General features: G+C 35.1%; 1 protein-coding gene across 1 annotated transcript in view; it reads left to right on the top strand.

Moving 5' to 3' along the window:
- BBS9 (Bardet-Biedl syndrome 9) overlaps positions 1-18101 on the top strand; it is a gene marked incomplete at both ends in the record, with an annotated part of 174741 nt that overhangs the window by 68979 nt on the left and 87661 nt on the right. Inside the window, 4 exons of the mRNA XM_084260646.1 lie at positions 489-629; positions 2846-2941; positions 7714-7886; positions 9167-9319. Of these exons, the coding sequence (XP_084116772.1) occupies positions 489-629; positions 2846-2941; positions 7714-7886; positions 9167-9319 (563 nt within the window). The remainder of the gene's footprint in view (positions 1-488; positions 630-2845; positions 2942-7713; positions 7887-9166; positions 9320-18101) is intronic.

Below are 18101 nucleotides of genomic sequence, written 5' to 3' on the forward strand. Positions count from 1 at the left end.
TGTTTCTTTACTACCATTTAAAATTCTGAAATATTTTGAAAGCATTTTCCAGCAAGAGTTTTTCACTGTAGTGATAAATTTTGTCGAGCTTTTTGGATTGGTTTTCTTATATGTAGTTATTTTGGACTCGTCCATCGAAGTCAACTAGTAATCAAACAGGTGTTGTCTATGTTAAAATAGAATTATTTATCTAGAGAATTTAATGCTAATCTCCAGTGCATGTTAATTGGTATAAATACAGGTATGCAGTGGATTTGTCTAATTACTCTGGCTTTCACTTGAAAAGGTAATTAAAATTTAATTTTAAAGTTTAAAAGAACTTCAGGTGAAAAATTTAACAAAAATTGAAATTTTTACAGAATTTATCTTTTAATATATACCATAATCACATTAAAATGCCTTGATGCATCTCTTTGAGGACAGCATCGTGAAGTATCTTGTATTCATAACACGGACATAAAAGATGAATCTGTGTTCTTTACTTTCAGGAATACCAAAAGTTGCACAGTGTAACTTCAGGCTGCCTTTGCGGTTAATTTGCTGTCCAGGTCAGCCTTCAAAAGCAGCAAATCACAAGCTAACTATTGATACCAATAAACCTCCCATCAGTTTTCTCACCATTTTTCCAGGTAAGTTTTTAAATATGTCTATAATATGAAATGCATTAGGAACTCCAACAGGAATTGTTTGTCCATGTAAAGTTAGGACGTAATTAACAAAGCTGATGTTAAATCTTTAAAAAGTGTATTTTGAAAGAAATGGTGGAGTATTTCAACAGCAATCCTCCTGGGCTAGTGTGTCTGTCTCTGGTAAAACTGCATATCTCTACACAGCTGGCATGATATCCATCTAATTTTTACGCATCCAGAAAATAATTTTAAGTAAAATTCCATCAGTGATGGTATAATGGGGAAAACATGGGCATCCATAGAATGTAAAAAAATCCATGTGAAAAGAAAGAAAGCATGGCAAACCAAAAATGATAGAAGTTCTATGTAAGGGGTATAGTTGCTTGGGGGAAGATTTGTGGCATTCTTGGCATATCGGTCTGGAGCTGAATTTGTTTACTAATTTCATTAGCCACCTTAGACCAAAGAAGACATGTACTGAGCAATAATCTTCTGATGCACAAACCCAAACTATATTTTATATTCAAGACAATATTAAAATAGTATGAAGGAGGAATTAGGTGCTAGTTAGGACTGGCAAAAATAAGAATGAAATTGAGTGCTATGATGTGCAACCTTATGAGAATAATTTCTGCTGTAACTATGTGCTTATAATTTGAAAGAGATAGAGGGGGTGGAAGTTATCACAGGAATACTGTGTGGTACAATGTGGTACAATCCTAAGCAAACAACTAAGAAGGGAGGATGCATCAGACAGCATGTTTCCACTCAGGAAACTAATACAATGTTACTGTGCACCAGCACACTGAGTTCCAATTGCTCATATTAAATAAAAATTAATTGGAACTCAAAAATGTAGGAAAAGGTTATCAACATTACCTAGGGATTTGAATTACAGGAGTGACTGTAATTGAGGAGAATTACAAGGAAGTGACTCATTTAGCTTAATAAAACACAGACCTAAAAAATAAAAAAGGGGAATACACTTGCCTTCAGTAAATATTTTGTGTCTGTATCATGGATCTAGATGATCACGTTAGCATAAGAATAAATGCATAAACAAGGCTTATAAAGTGATTGTGAATAAGTTCAGTCTGGCAGTGATTAAGTTTCTGAAATTCAGAGGACTAAGGTTCTTCCATGGTTTTTCTGAGAGCTGTATGGGCCAACAACTTTAGCATGGTATTTTTAAGGTGGAGCTGTATCTCTTTTCTAAAACCTTAAGTAGTACATTTATCTGAGAGTAACCCATACATGGCACAGGTTTTTCTTCACTTTGAGAGTAAATAGATCTTTTCTCCCAAATGGGTATGCAGTGAAAACAGAGAAACTTTTTTTCCAAAGCTGTGCATTTTGGAATTTTAATCATAGCTTTCCAGTATGGCTAAGCAATAATGCTTCAAAATAAGGCCTTATATTTTTAAACTAGGGATGCATTGTTGAAAATATAACACAAAATAAAGGCCTAATGTGTTCCAGAAGAAGATACTAAAATCTTCTGATTCTTTTTCATCCCATTTTCATTGTTGGAGGTGGGGGGGACAAGCATGCTGCTTATCATGTGATCTGTGAAGGAACTTTGGATTCTTGGTGTACCAATAAAAATTCTATCTCTTCTACCCCCTGGTTTGCCTTCTTTTTAGGGGAAGGTTGGGAGGAGAGGTGACATGGAGTAGTTTTTAAAATATGGTGCTCTAAAATTGAGCCTTTTAACGGGGTATAATCTACTGCATGGAATGAAAAGAAAGGTGGGTATGCATGGACTTTGTAGAGTTGATATTTTAGCAAGCTAGATGTTTATTGTGCTCTGCGCTGAAACTAAAAAGAGCATGCTTAAACTTTTTCATTATAATTTTGGCATAAATATCTGAATTAAAGGTGACCTTGAATCTGATAAAAGGTCTTTGGGCTGTACATTAATTACAATTCTTTTTGGATTGTACAGACCAAACCTCTGGCTCAGCTTCCACCTGTGAATAAAGGGGAGGTACACCAAACTGCTGCTGATGTTCTTTACTTCTGAGCCCTACAAAGGGGAGCAGTCTCATTCAGATTGCGTTTCTTAAACTGCTCGTGCAGATGGTGATATTGTCCTGGCTTTGAGTTGAGGTTTGTTGAATACCATTGTTGATCCCAGAATCACAGAATGTTAGGGGTTGGAAGGGACCTCAAAAGATCATCTAGTTGAATTACAGAAATCTTTATTTATCTTTCAGATTTTGTTGATTCATCTGAGGATGACCAGGCAAATGTTCTGGGATTTCAGTTTTTAACTGGTTCAAAAACCACTCTCCTTGCTTCAAAAACATCACGTAAGTACAATTAATATTAATGTAAAAAAGGCCTGATTATCAGTTAATGTATGCTCTAAATCAGAATGTGGATCATGCAAAGAAGGATAATCACTGTGTGGGAATTAGCACAGGAGTTTAAGTGTTAACCAGCCGTTTCTTATCCCCTCTCAAGTAAGATTTTGTTACTAAGGAAGGCACAAAATTTTGTAACAAAACAAGAAAATCGTATTCTAAATATGCTACAGTGACAATTCTCTGAAGGAATTGGTCTTTCTTTGAGTTTTTAACAATGTTTTTATTTATTAATTATACTGTCATTATATTAACGGGAAGAACCCTCTTTTCCTCAAAGGTATTTCAAGACGTGTTTGGAAGCAGTCATCTCCTGGTATTTTTGAAAGGGATTGAAAAGCAGGTTTCTAACTTTCCACCGACTTTCATTAATCCTTGACTTTAATTAGGCATTGGGCCATAGTTCCTTGCTTCTCTCACTATCTAAGTAAATGCCAGTCTCTATCTTTAGATGCCTCTTTATCTTTGTAAGTATAGGATTATGGATTATTTTTACAGAATGTCTGAACAGACATTCTACAGAATGTCTGAACTTGCATGGAGATAAACTGTTACCTGGTCCATTGTCTCTTGCATAGGGCACTTGGTGAGTTAAGGAGTCATGTTCCAACCACCTGTGAGTTTGTGGTCTTTAAAAAAGATAATTTCTTTTAATTTTGGAGAGTTTATGGTCTTGCCCTGTACAACTTGACTCACTAAACTCTTTCTTGGCACATGCATTGGAACCAAATCAGTTCAATTGTGTTTAGCATTTTCCATGCCAGCAAAGCACAAAGTCCTCCTTTAATATAGCAGACTAGCAAATTGAAAAACTAGAATACCTACTGCATGTTGCAGAGGATTCAAATGGGACACTGTGTGAATGCTTTCTGAAAAGTGTTTGGGGTGAGAAATCAGAATCTAGTTTGATGATGTGAAGTTCTTTTAACACAAAAATAATCTGCCTTATGGTTTTCAAAAATCAGTATTCATCATGGGTTGTACAAATATTGGTGGCATCAGCTGTGAGCTCTGAGATAATAATACATATCTTTTCTAATGTAATTGAATGTCTTAAAACCAGAAACGACCTGGAGAGTAACTTTCATTGTACTGAGAATCACTACATTTCTAAGTTTCAAATACATTTGCATTGGTTTGTGTATGCATTCAGCTATTTGCATATTTTAACCTAATTAGACATGCAATGGTAGTTTCTGAAAACTAGAATTAAAATTAGAATTTAAAGGATTTATAAATAATTTTTTTTTCTGGGTTACAATTTAAATCTTTCATTGGGTCTTTGTTTTGCATAGTTGCTTAATCTGATGCTCTGTAAGGGACAAATTTGTGTCTGTGTAATGAATGTATTTTAGCTGCTAGTGAGGCTGTAAGTTTTAAGTCCCCCACCCCAAACTCTCAAGCTTTTCCTCTCAGGTTTGTTTATTCGCTAGCTAGGAATGACACGTGCAGTCTTACTATAAACTTTCCCACACTGCATTACTTGTGAAATTCACTTAACAGAGGACATTCAAAATGTCTGTTTCTTTTAGTGTGACTACTCATTTCTTGTGTCTGGGAATCCTTACTTTAGAAAACAAATGAGTAGTTTGATTCCACCTTCTATGTAAGCAGCCTGTTTCCAACATCCATTTTATGCATTGGATTGGGTTGAGTACAGAATTTCTTAGGCGGGCTTTGCTTATTTGAAATGTTACAAAAGTAAAGCAATTTTTAAAAAAATGTAAAAGTTCTGATACTCAAGCATAATTCAGAATGTTTTTATAAACACAGTACCCATATTACAAAAGCATTGTTTGGTAGAATTTCATGATACTAAAATGATTGTCCTTGAGTGGACAGATCTTCTGTGGAATAGAGGTGAAATTACGTGTTATTTTGCAGGTCCTTATTCTGCTATGTATTTTAATACTGAGTTTATACTTTATAAAGGTGCTTATGCAACATTACTGTTGTGGTAGTGTTCTTCAATAAGAAAATTGTATGTGTGTTTAAATAGTGGCTAGAACTAATGGTGTTTCAGAAAAGAAAAATGTACATTGGGACTGATCAATGCTTGTTTATGTTTTTCCATGAAAGAAGTTAATCTTGGACAATGGAAGCCAATAGCTTTTTCCATACTTCCTATCAAATGGATCTTAAGTTCTGAATGGGGGGAAGAACTGTATGAAAGTCTCCGGGTTCAGTTGGGTTTTACTGCTGAAGCTGCAAGCATGAATCACAGAATGACATCTGCTTTCACATCTCCTTTTGATTGTATTAGCTAATCCTTTTTGAACAGTGTAGTAATCAAAGATGTTAGTTTAGCCTATCAAGAGGACTGCTGTAAAGAAGCCTAGCCTGAAGTTCATTTTGATAGCTAAGACTTATTAAAAAGAAACTTTTTTTAAGGGTTTTTTTTTCCCCTGTTTTAATTAAAAAGTATAAAGAAGACTTGACTGTTAATCGTGGCTGGTTTGATGGTGGGTTTTGGTTTGGTTTGGGGTTTTTTGTGTGTGTGTGTGTGTGTGTGTGTGTGGTGGGTTTTGGGGGGGGGGGGTTGGTTGTGGTTTTTTTCTTTTTCTTGATGGTTTGGTTTGGGTTTTTTTGTGCTGATGCAGGTGTCCTAGCTGAGAAATAAACCTAATCTTCTAGGCATCCTTCAGATAACCTACAGGCAGGGTAACCATTCTTAATGCAGGTTATGCTAGTTGAACAACCTGTTATAGTGTTAAAAGCCTTTGTAATCTATGAGTGCTGCACAGTCTCCTGCTTTTCTGTTGGAGAGTTTTCTAAAAATCTGTTGTAGTTTTCTGTAACAGCTTATTTTAGCAAAAAGCCAACGTAAATTGGTGAACTTTCATAGAAGCACAGGATAAGCAGAAGCACAGTTATTTCTTTAATGTTTTAATTGTATTTCTCTTTAAAGTGTGTGCTTAGTACAACTAAAGATTCTCAGCTTTGTACAGTTTCTGAAGCTGATTTTTTCCTTTTTTGAGAGATGGAACATGATGTAAAGCAAATGACTGCAACACTCTGCACTCAAGCTATCGTAAAATTAGATTATGTTTGTATTGACCAACAAACAATGTATGGAAACTAAATATGCATTTTGGAGGAAATTAGTTTTATCCATTTGAAACCATTAATGTATTAGGTATGTCAATTATAAATGGAATGACTGTTGATTTGGCCTGAAAACATCTGAGCTAATTTGCTTCAAGGAAAAATCACTTAAGGAAAAATATGATGATACATCCAACTAAGTCCAGCCATTACACTGTGAGTGTTTAAAAAATGGATATTAGGTTGAATGTTATCTTTAGCAGATGGTGTTCTTTTCTTTAACAGGCATGTTTTTAAATACAACTTGCTTCTTTCCTGTTACACTGTAAACAGAATTTGTCATTCTCTATTCAGAGAAATACGTATCCTGGGAATGATGCCAGTGGTAATGTCAAACAATCTTGAATTACTAATGTTGAGAAAATTTTAAATAAGTACATTCAAGTTCTAAAGAATTCTGGTTAATTTGATTTACTGCAAACGTTGTTAACAAAGGCAAAAAAAGAACTGTTTTGTATCAAACCCCAGTAAATATCTTTGCTCATAGCTGCATTTCATTCTCTCCTTTTGGATAAGGTTTTGGTAGATGAGTAATGAAAATAAATAAGGAACTGATGTTTGAAAGAGTTTATCTGGAAAACAAAATAAAACCAATATCCCCCCACCCCAAAAACGAAACCAAAACAAACTAAAATTAAAATGCTGTTATGATTTTTCACAGTGTTTTCCACTCAACATTTAGTTGATTCTGATTTCTTGAGTCTGATGAGAGGATTGTACAAATGTGGACTGGAAGCAACAGAAATAAAATTTTACCCCACTAGCTTGACACTAAAATGGGATAAATTAAATGAATTTGCTGGGACAGATAACACTGGCTAACTGGATTTGGTTTTTCATTTCAGTTCATATTACCACTTGTTTCTACCCTAAGCCATTTTTAAAAAATAGATGGATAAAAATGACTGTCTACTATTAGCTGTATGTGGAGTGAAGAATGGCACTATCAATATTGAATGCTGTTGTCTATAGATAGTCAGAGTAATACTTTTCCTACTAGAATATATCTTAGGAAGTGGAGATATAATGAAAATTACATTGAGCATATTACCAAAGAACTCAGTAACTGTTTCCAAAAGGTGTTAAATATTTTAAGTAGATTGGAATTGGCTTGTTACCACTTGTGCTGTGCTTATGATGCTGTGCTTCTGTCACGGTCCAATGTGAATTGAGCCTGATTCTGCCTGCAGCCCTCAGAAACATTCAGTAAGGTTATGCCGTGGCAGAGTATTGCAGACAGCCTCTTGTTAAGACTTGGTATCATCCAGTAATTCTCTTGTTTCCTGACTATGGTAGTTCTTCAGAGCTTTTTGTACTTTGTGAACAAACCCATACTCTGAAGTTAAGTAGCCCTGAAACAATAAATGCTTAACATCTTGTGCTACAGAACTGCCTGCTGAATTTAGGATAACAGAGAGTATTTAGGATCGGCATCAATAAAACACAAGTATTTCTATAACACTGGTGAACGTGCATCTCTTATGACAATCTTATGTAGACTTTGGATACAGTTAGCAAGTTAAATTTGTGTCTCATCTAAACTATGTTGTATAGTGAATGTATGTGGCTTAAATGTGTGTTTATTAGTCTTGTGTTTGTTCTCATTTTCAAAGAACGATACAGGATCCAGAGCGATCACTTAGAAGACCTTTGGCTGATAACTAAAGAGCTCACGCTTCGACTTGAAGAACATTTCAAGAAGCAAAACTGCAAAGATTTTGCGTGTACCTTTTCTGGTTCAATTCCCCTGCAGGAATACTTTGAACTCATTGATCGACATTTTGAGGTATTTTACATAGGATGTGAATCAGTAATGTTCTGCTAGTTAAAAAACTGTATGTTAGTCCTGCGATTAATCTGATTATAACAATAGCATTAGCAGGCTTTTGGCTTTCAGAAAATAGAAAGTCACACCTAACATATAAGAAAAGGTGTCACTTAGTTTTTAACACGGAGTATGCTTTGTCTCTAACAGCCGTTGTGATTGGCAGGGTGCAAGTAGCGAGCGTGCAGTCTGTAAATGGTATGATTTATGGCACTAGTATTGGCCCTTCTGCTCACTGCATATACAGAAGCCATGGGTTCTTCCTTCACTAACGTCATGTAAATTGTCAAATTGTTTCTAAAATTTCTTCTTAGTTTTAGGCTAAGGTTGGTTTTTCTTTTTTTTAATTTTATTTAATCATTCTAGTAATTATATAAAAGGTCCATTCGGATTTTAAAAAACTGACTGCCCTTATAGAAGCAGCTTTGGACAAGGAAGTTTACCAGACTGGGTATAAAATATATGTAATCATTTTTTCATGTTTGGTAATGCAGATGTCAAGGAAAATCTCCAGTAGTTCACCTAGTTTGTAGAAATACCTAATAAAATAAAATGTATGCACACCTATCCTTTACAGAGGAGACCCAGCTTTTTGAAAGGCTCACCTTTACTTTGTGATTTTTGTGTTAGAGGCATGTATGGGAACGATGGTAAAGTGATTAAAGGATAAAATAAGAATTCTTATTATCTGAGCATTTGATGTACAATGTTGTTCAAAGTTTTGTGAACACTTCAGGAAAGTTTATTGCTATAGCTTATGAGTACATATAAAAGGAAAAGGATTTAACCTAAAAAAATGATCATTCAAACAGTGCAGAATTTAGTGCTACTGTTCATGTTTAAGGGATAACCATTTACTCTCCACTGCAATAAGCATCAAGTCCAATACACTGTGCGTGTATATGTCACAAATAGCACACCAAACAAAAGAGAAGCCTTGCGATCCTGGTGGGGAAATTTCACTCTTATTATTTGGTTTCTTGAGGAAATATTTATGCGTCTTCACTGATCATTGTGACTGTTGACAATTAGTTTTGATTTTGGTGGCAGATGATAATTCTTAAAAGTGTTAATAAGCTTCACAAGGAGTGTAAAATATGCAAGTGGTATAAATAACCTTATCATATTTGAATAATAAACATTCCCAAAAAATTTACTATTGGTCTCACATTTCATTTGGCATGTGAATGTATAATATATATGACCCTTAACCTGAATTCTTTAAAACTCCTAAATTGCAGCTACGATTGAATGCTGAAAAATTTCGGGAGATGTTATCTGAAAGGGCTGTACAGTTTCGAGCTATTGAGCGACGATTGCTGACACGATTCAAAGACAAAACTCCTGCACCTCTTCAACATCTGGACACCTTGCTAGAAGGAACATTCAGAGAGGTCAGTATAGTTTGATTATGAGCCTAACCTTTCTTTATGGTGTTGGTAAAACTTAGCTTAAAGCATGTAAGCTATGCTTTCCTGGTTACATTTACCATCCAAGAGACCAGGAAGCAGTAATTTGTTTAACCTAATATTCCCTGTAACTTTCCAGATGATTTGCAATCGTTTTATTTAATCTGCGACCACAAAATCTTTACTCCTGGGTCACACCAGCTTGACAGCACATCATTCTTTCCTAACTGATGTTGATAGTGTAAATATTTTATAGTTCATGTGAAAATATTTTATAGTTCATAGCTTGTGTAAATATTTTATGGTACACTGTAAACTGGTGGAATGGTTTGGCTGGTGTAATGTTCACAACAAAATTGTCTGAGGCTGACCATGTCCTTCCTTGTGGGGGTTTTATCAGAGTGTGATAGCTGCAGAACAGCAATGATTTAAACAATATTAATTCCTAAACCATCTCTGGATGGTACACAAGTACACAAGAAATAAAATGTTGGGTTTTTTTTCCTTTTTCTTGCCTCAGCCCTGCATTGCTTTAGAATAGCCCTTGTTTCATGATGCATTCCCCTTTGCTAAGAAGTTAGTTGTGCTTTTCTCTTGAGATTTTACTTTCTAACATGTCTTGTTAGTGAGTCTTAGTCACAATTAGATTCCTCGCTGGAAAAAAGACTTAACCTTTATGCACTTTTGAATATCATAGCAATTAAGAAACAAAGGTCTTGAGGGAAAATATTTGTTTGCTCTAAGAAAATATTTCTCTTAATTGGAGAAAACTGCCTTTCCATTAATAACTATGTGAGTCAGATTTACCTTTATCAATCTTTACTGTGAATGAGTTAACTATGAGACTATTTAAGTTTGAAAAAGGGGGATTCTTGTTACTTTAAGAAACACTAGGTATTGTTGTGATAGATGGTGATTCTTTAACTCCTTGAAATGGCATGACTAAACATAAGTGAGTCTCTTGAGCTGGCTTTTGCTGTCTAGAACTGTTGCCTTTAAACTTAAAAGCCACTGGGACGTGCTTGGGAGTTTTCTTATGCAGTTGAATTGAAAGATGAATTCTGAGAATATGACAAAAATCAGGTAGTTGAAATAGATGCATGTTTATTTTGTAAGATCCTCCAAACCGAAATTATGTGGGTGCTTTTCTTAAAAATTACAAAAAACAAAAAGCATAGTGAAATAATTACCATAGAGACCCCACTGCTACATATATTGTTTTGAAAGTGAGAGCTGTGGTAGGATTTAAAACTGTTTCTCTATGTGGATGAAATGAAATTGCTTGATGACGTACTTCCTATCCTTGTTTTCTTCAACTCAGTGTCATCTTGTGTCTTTATTTCAACTAGTATATCTAATGCAAATAGCTGAAGTATTAAATAGATGGTACATGTGTTTTCAGTGAAGGAATAATCACGCCAGATAAATATGAACAGTGTAAAGTCTTTCTCCAAAATATCTTTTAAGCATGTAGCTGTTTTGACATTAGAATTGATAGGATTATATTTTTGAGAAGCCCCCTTTTCAAAAGAATTGTTTAAATAAGTTGTCTCTATTTTTGCTTTTGGAAAGCTATCTGCTTTGAGCACCATATGAGTATCATAAAAATCAGATTATTCAATTTCTTATTTCAGCCTGTATGGATTTTATCTTATTTTATCTTTATGATGCTAGCTGTGTCTAGTTATAAGCTGTCTTTAATATTGTAACCTTGTTTAGAAGACTATAGTCCTGTAACCATGTTTAGAAGACCACTTATGTTATATACTTTTAGAGCAGGAGGAAGAAGGGTGAAGCTGAAACGTGGGGTAGAGTTCTTCTAGGGCACTAACTGTTGCTTAGCCAGTTTTAAGTGCACAGGACTGGTATTCATTTGTCCTTATGTTTGTTCTTCAATCCCATGTTCTTTTCAGAGTGACACTGAGTAGTGGTACTACATGACACGATCTGTTCAAGTCTTGAAAACTGACATTTAAATAATCAAATCTAAACCTAACTTTGTAGCATTCTTCTCAAAAGAAGAAATAGTTTGAGAACAATTATTAAAGCATGTAGGATCTGACTTGCAGCTTTAGGTTTGCTCTAAAATACACACACAAAAAGAACATTCAGCTCATGTTAAAGTGTTAACTAAATGTTTTTTTAGAAAAGCATCCAAAAAGGGAATGCTATGATACAATAAACTTTCAAAGTTAAGTGTATGGAGAAAAAGCAAATCTTTTGTATCCCTGGACATAATTTAGGGGGCCATGAGAAGTGCACTAAATATTTATGTTTCTTGAGGTTCCAGTGGAATGTGTAATTAATCTGAATTTTGGATAGAACTTAAAGAAACCTAGAATCCCTTTGAGCACGTCTTACTTAACAAGACAATTGTTACGAAGTTTTAGCCTAGTGCATGGTGATCATGTATCTCATTGTGGTTTGTGATCAGGCAAGACTGTTGAAATCTTGTCAAGCAGTATTTAAAGTATTAAAATAGTGTGTGCTGCTTGTCATTTTTATAGCATTTGATACTACCAGGGAAAATGAGTTTTGGGTGTAAATTATTGTCACAATTGAGATTGCAGTTGATTCTGAATTATATCTCTGAATTATATTATTTCCTCTCTGAAATTTCATAATTTCAAATGGAAACAATATTCCAATTGATAAATATCTAAATGTAAGCATATTTTGTCCTCTTGTCTGACACTTCTGATCAGCTTTCGAAACAGATCCATAGCTAATTTATAAGACAGGGGGTTCTGGCCCAGGTTTTTTACAGGGTTTTTATGCCTGGAGATGTTGTCACACATCTGCATCACTTGTGTTCAACACCAGCTAGATGTGAACATCATGTCTTCTGGAAGTTCTGAAATTTTGTCAAAGCTGAACAGAAAAATATACTAATATGCCTTCTTCATAGTGCTGCATTAATGTAGTTATGTGTCTCCCAGGTGGAGATGGTTCACGATCTCCTGTCTCAGCTGGTGTGGAACTGTTCAGTGACTTGTCCTCACCCTTCTCTACAGATCTGTTGTAACCATTTGCTGTGCAGTTGGGTGCTGCGACAAGAGTAGCAGGTGCTCTCTCTCTTTCATTCTCCAGGCATGTGTGCTGGGTTGAAACTCACATCTGGTATCTCTCTTGCTCAGTTTTCTGGAGTCCAGTTAATTTGAACTGGTGACAGCTCTTCCAGTTATGTCCAGTTCCTGATACTGAATTTTCCCACTACTGAAGGAATGTAAATTATAATTATATTCTGCAAAGGCATTTTTAAATCTGTGTGTGTATGTGCATTTAACTGCTAGACAACGTGGAAAATACAGCAGGTGGAAAACAGAGACACCCTAATCGGAAGGTTCTAACTTACTTTCATCCCTTACAAAAGGATATACGTTTGTGTACATGTGCACATGCACGTAATTGATCATAGCTTCATTTTAGTCTTCAGACTTGTTCTTTAATCTTGTCCTAGAACTGGATATCTTAAGAGCCAGAATTTTACTTCCATTACAGTTGATACCAACCGGTCCATCACCCGATAGAAAGAAAAAAACATTTTGCCATTTTTCTCCTTACCTCATGTCCATCTACTGATTTAGGAAGCTAGGCACTTTATTTCTGATCTGTAATGTACTACAAAGGTGTAATAAGAATTAAGTGTGGACATTACAATTTTTTAAAAGTAAACATAATTTTGTAATTTTTTTAAAAGCATAAGTACTGTTCTTTGCATTATTTTAACACTTGCAATGTGTGGAGCACTTTGTTGGTGGTTTGTCATCAATGGAAAATAAAACTCATTATGTTCTATTCACTAAAACAGATGGAATGTCATTAAAGGTCCATTAACTCTTTGTTCAAGCCCCTTAACTCCTTTCCTTGCTTATTAATCGGTTGATAAAAATCTCAAAAGTGATCATTAATGATTGAGTATTCTCTCTAGAGTCGCACTTCTGACACACATGGCCTCAGGAACTCGACATTTTGGGAATGATTCATTACTTGATTAGTAAGGACTTTTACCTCAAAGCAAAACCATTAGGGTTTATCATGCATGACTCAAAGGCTATATATCACACCCGCTCCTGTAATAGTCATTTTCCCCAGATAATGTCAGTGAGAACTACACCCATAATACAAATTAGCTCTTTTTTGGCTTGAATAAATATGCTGTTCTTTGGAGGAGTTATATTTAACTTCTTTTATTGCTGTTTCTGCTAAATGTAGTTTTTTCATAGCCACTAAAAGTAGCTTATTGGCTATTACATATAATTAAAATTCTCTATTTTACTGGTGTTCAAATAGTGTTATGTTTCTGTTTCCCTAAGACTTACTTAGCTTTAACAGTGGAATACTTACAATGTCATCAAAGCCCCTGTTTTATTAGAAGATGTATTTCAAAAATGTCTGAAAGCAGTTAGCCGTGCTTGGGAAGCATATATTAGGATTGCTGGCACAACTTTTCTGTATTTTGGTCTGTGGTAGCAATTACTTGCTGCAGCGTGGGACAGTCTTTACTTCTGGTCAGCCAGTTTATGGAACTAACAGGTAAAATTACTTGTATCTTCAGCAAGGTGATTTTTGGGGAGGGTGTTAAATGCATGTAAAAGTTGAGAGCAATAGAGCCATCACAAGAGGAAGGAGTTTCAATTCAAATCTCCTTGTGTGTAAATGTGGCACAAAGCGCCTCATCTGCGGTCTGCTGGACCACAGTCAGTTTGGCCTGTCACATTTTCCGTGAAGGAGGGTTGCAGCTGCAATGTGCTGTCTACTGAGTTACTCCCCTTGAACCTGTGAGTAGCCAGGTCTGAACACCCAGCCCTCCGTTCAAATCGCTAGAGGACCAGAAGTGTGATTTTTATTTGATGTTGTTTTTTCCCCACTCCACCTTGGGTGTGGTTCCCACTTTAGAGCTGTTGCACGAGTGTGACCTGTCAGAAGATTCCCCAGACTTTGATTTGGTCCTCAGGAGTGGTGGCAGATTGTACCTTCTGGTGTATAAAGACAACGGCAGGAAGGGATTTATGCCACTTCTTGTGATATAAATGTTCGTGTGGTATTTGTTTCATTGGCTAATGCCTTTTTGAAGGAGGGAAAATAATACTCCTTAGCAGGGGTGGATCTTGTATCCTCAGCTTCACATGAGCTCACCAGATCGTATAGGAGGGCTTTCTGTAGGGACTGAAAGAACCTGTGTGCATTTGAATTAAGTGGAAATGGAACTGGTTGGGTAAAATTCCCCAAAGAAAGTAATACTGGTAAATCTTATTTCTTTGACAGAAATGCCATTATCTGATAATCTGAAATATCAGATACCTCTGCTGATGCTTGAATCATTGACAGGCTCTTTCACTGGGAGAAATGCACTCCTTATCAAGAGGAAGTGCTACGCAGTGTTGTAATCAACATTTGAATTAAAAAATGATACTGTCTTCATACAAGGATGGAAAACACTATTATTTCATGCTCCCTAGAAAGTTTTATGTATCAGTCCTGTAATTATGCAATACAAAAGCATTTGAGGTATGAAAGCTGAGAACAGCTGAGAACAACTAGGGAAAACGTGTGGTGGAACAGACAGCTTTGTGAGCTTGGATACCTGATCTTTGTGGATTTGCTCATTTTAATTGAATGGTCCAGATGTAATGAATTAAGCAAATAGTAAATTATTATCAAGTTTGGTTAATATCTGTTTGCAGTGCTAAGAACATTTTCAGTGGCTTCTGGTGTAATTTTAGTAATTTTATTTTGGGTGACTAATATACCTGTTTTACCAGTGTGTACATGGGTGCTGTGCCTTCAGGTAGCTGAAAGAACATTGAACTAGGTAATTTCCTAGTGTAAGCTCATGAAAAGTGATACTAATTTCTTTCGTGTACAAAAGATAATAATTTGACTATGTGGTTGGATGGCAAGTATATCCTGGTTTTGAATTCATTCCGAGTAAATATTTCTGACACTTTGATACTTGGACTCAGTGAAATGCTTGGGTTAATGTCAATGTTCATTATATCAACAACTGAATAGTAAGGGGGAGATCTACATAAGTCATGTCATTTAATTTGGCATTTTATGCCAAAGCCCTGAGTAGAAGAAAAAAAAACCAACATCAAAAAACCCCCCAAAATCCCCCGCAAAGAAAATACTTCTCCCCCCCCCCCAAAAAAAAAACAAACCACACCACCCAAGAAACAACAAGCAGCACGCATCTGGGAAATAAATATTTGAGGACCAAATTAACTAATAAATTATTTATTCATCTTAATATTTGGAGATTTTGTGTTGGATATTGAAGTGGATTTACTGAAGTGTAGTTACTGTTGTATCTTTATTTGTAAACTCAGCAACACCAAGCTATTTTGTCTGCTAATTTAAAATGATTGTACTTCAGTCTCAACAGCTACTTATGTCCCTTAACATATAGAGAATGAGAATCTAAATCATTGTTCTGTTGAACTAGGATGTTCTTACAGATGTGACATTTAATTTCATTTAATCAGTGATGATGGCTAACCCAAAATGTTTTGTATAGACCATTGATCTTACCTATAGAGCTGTGTCAGAGGTGGGAATAGACCTCAGGTCATCGGTCTCCTGCTCTGCCCAGTACATCTATTACCACTTACATATTCGTTGCACACTCCTGATCAGCTGAGTTAGGATTCTGCTTGGTACTACTTACCAGAGGCAGTATAGTAGTGGAACATGGATTCCTGAAGAAAAAAAAATTCAAAAATAAACCAGTGTTTTTATTTAAAAAAAATATATATATATTAAAAATCTGCTGCTCTAGCTACTACCTCTCAGGAAAAATGTAACTTGTGTGGTCATTCTCCCAATTTAGATCTTTTTCATAAAAGGTACAGTTTCTGTTGGGGCTAAACTGCTGGTTAAATCTGTAAATTGACAAAAACAAAAGGGAAGGGAACTTTCTTCTCCATTTCTTCTTGCCAGTTGGCATTTCAACACATCTATTTTATGTTTCAGTTGTGTATAACTACTAAATTCTGCACAGTAGTATTTCTACATTGTGAAGCCTTTAATTATTCTATTGTGAGTAATTTGAATATGAAAAGGAAAAAGGTGGTTAATGCAGGGAAAGTTGGTGTAATGAATTCAGAGGATCAGGAAGGAAGAAGACAGTAATGATGAGCATCATTACTACAGAGGTATTATTTTAAGGTTTTTATTAAAAAGAAAGTACAGTCTATTCTTCTTGCCCTCAGTTCTTTGACAAAAAAAAGATATGTGACAGCCATTTTCTTCTTTTAATATGTGCAGTTTGTTATGGATGCAGACTTGGTATATTATTTAGACATCTTAACATAAAATGTTTGCATGAGTCCCTTGTTGGATGGGTGACGAGGATGCTGAAATGTTGAGGTGGCATGTTTTAACCATAAGAGCTATAATCCTTGTTTTTCCAGGAAGCCTCTTGGTCAACCTAGAAAACATTATGTTTGGGTGCTGAAGTTTGTACTTACCAGTCTAAATTCTTGGGAAGGAGAAGTGGAGAAAGAGACGTTATATATCACAGGAACTGGATTTTTTTAATGGTATTTTCAAAGGAATCATTCCATTTCCCTTTAGGAAATTTGAAAGTATTTGGTATGGATAACATAATTTTTATCTTGTTCATTGTCTATACTCTTAAGGCCAATCTACTTAGAAAAAGCAACACCTATTAAAGGCCTTTGAAATCAGTCTTTCATGTTACAATGTGTCTATTTACTGCTGTCAGTAGGCCCATAATATATTTAGCTTGAAGAAGTTAACAAGCATACCTTGGAGTGTTACTTTTATTTTCTGTTCTGTGACACTTAGCAAAATCCCATTATACAATTGAGTAGTATTATGATGTTAAAATGTTAATTTGTTCTGCATTCCATTAAAATTGGATTTTTTTCTTGTGCATTGGCCCATACATTTTGTAGAAAACCTATAATTTAAACACTACACCATAGAAATGCCCTAAATTAGTAACCTTTTGCCTTCGCTACCTTAATTACATCTCATTATTTAGTACTTAAAGAACAACCTCTAGCTATTGGTTAAATATTTGCTAGCTAATTAGATTTGTCATGTTAAAGAAAACAGTAGTCCTTGCCTCTGTTCTAATCTGAATGGGGTTTCAGAGTTTTGAGAAAATTCCATGCTTTGCAGGAGGAAAAGTAAACTTTTTACATTTTCCTTATTTTTTCGTTTCTCCTTAACGAGCGTTTTAGCTCTCTGTCTGTTACATTCCACCAGGCAACTGAAAGCCCATCTTAAAGTTATTTTCAAAAAGACTGTTGTGTTTCAATACGATCTATGTCCTCTAGCTACTTTTATTCCTTTTTGCTTTTATAAGCATCTCAGTTTCTTTTCTCTGTTTGCTGCGGAAACGAATATGAAGCAGACTAATTGTTGACTTCTAACAGCTATTTTTCAGAATCTTACCACCTCTTGGGAAGAAATCTGTCTTGTTTGATCAGTCACAAGGAATATGATTCATTGAAACACAGAGTCATAGAATGGCGTGGGATAGAAGGGACCACATTCATTGAATTGTCTTTTCTGACAATTTTAAAGATGTTTGTTTTGGTTTTTTTTTTTTTTAAATTTTATACAGAAATTCTAAACTGCAGAAGCTATGAACACCTTTCAGGTTGACATGATATTCAGTATTTTATTCATGTCTACTGTATTGTATTATTGTGTTTTATTTTGCTTTATCTTTTGCTATTTTTTCCTTTGTATAAAAACTTGTGAAGAGACTGTAGTTTATAGTTGCAATTAG

Source organism: Gallinula chloropus, assembly GCF_964237585.1.
Source record: "Gallinula chloropus genome assembly, chromosome: 2".
Lineage (NCBI taxonomy): Eukaryota > Metazoa > Chordata > Aves > Gruiformes > Rallidae > Gallinula > Gallinula chloropus.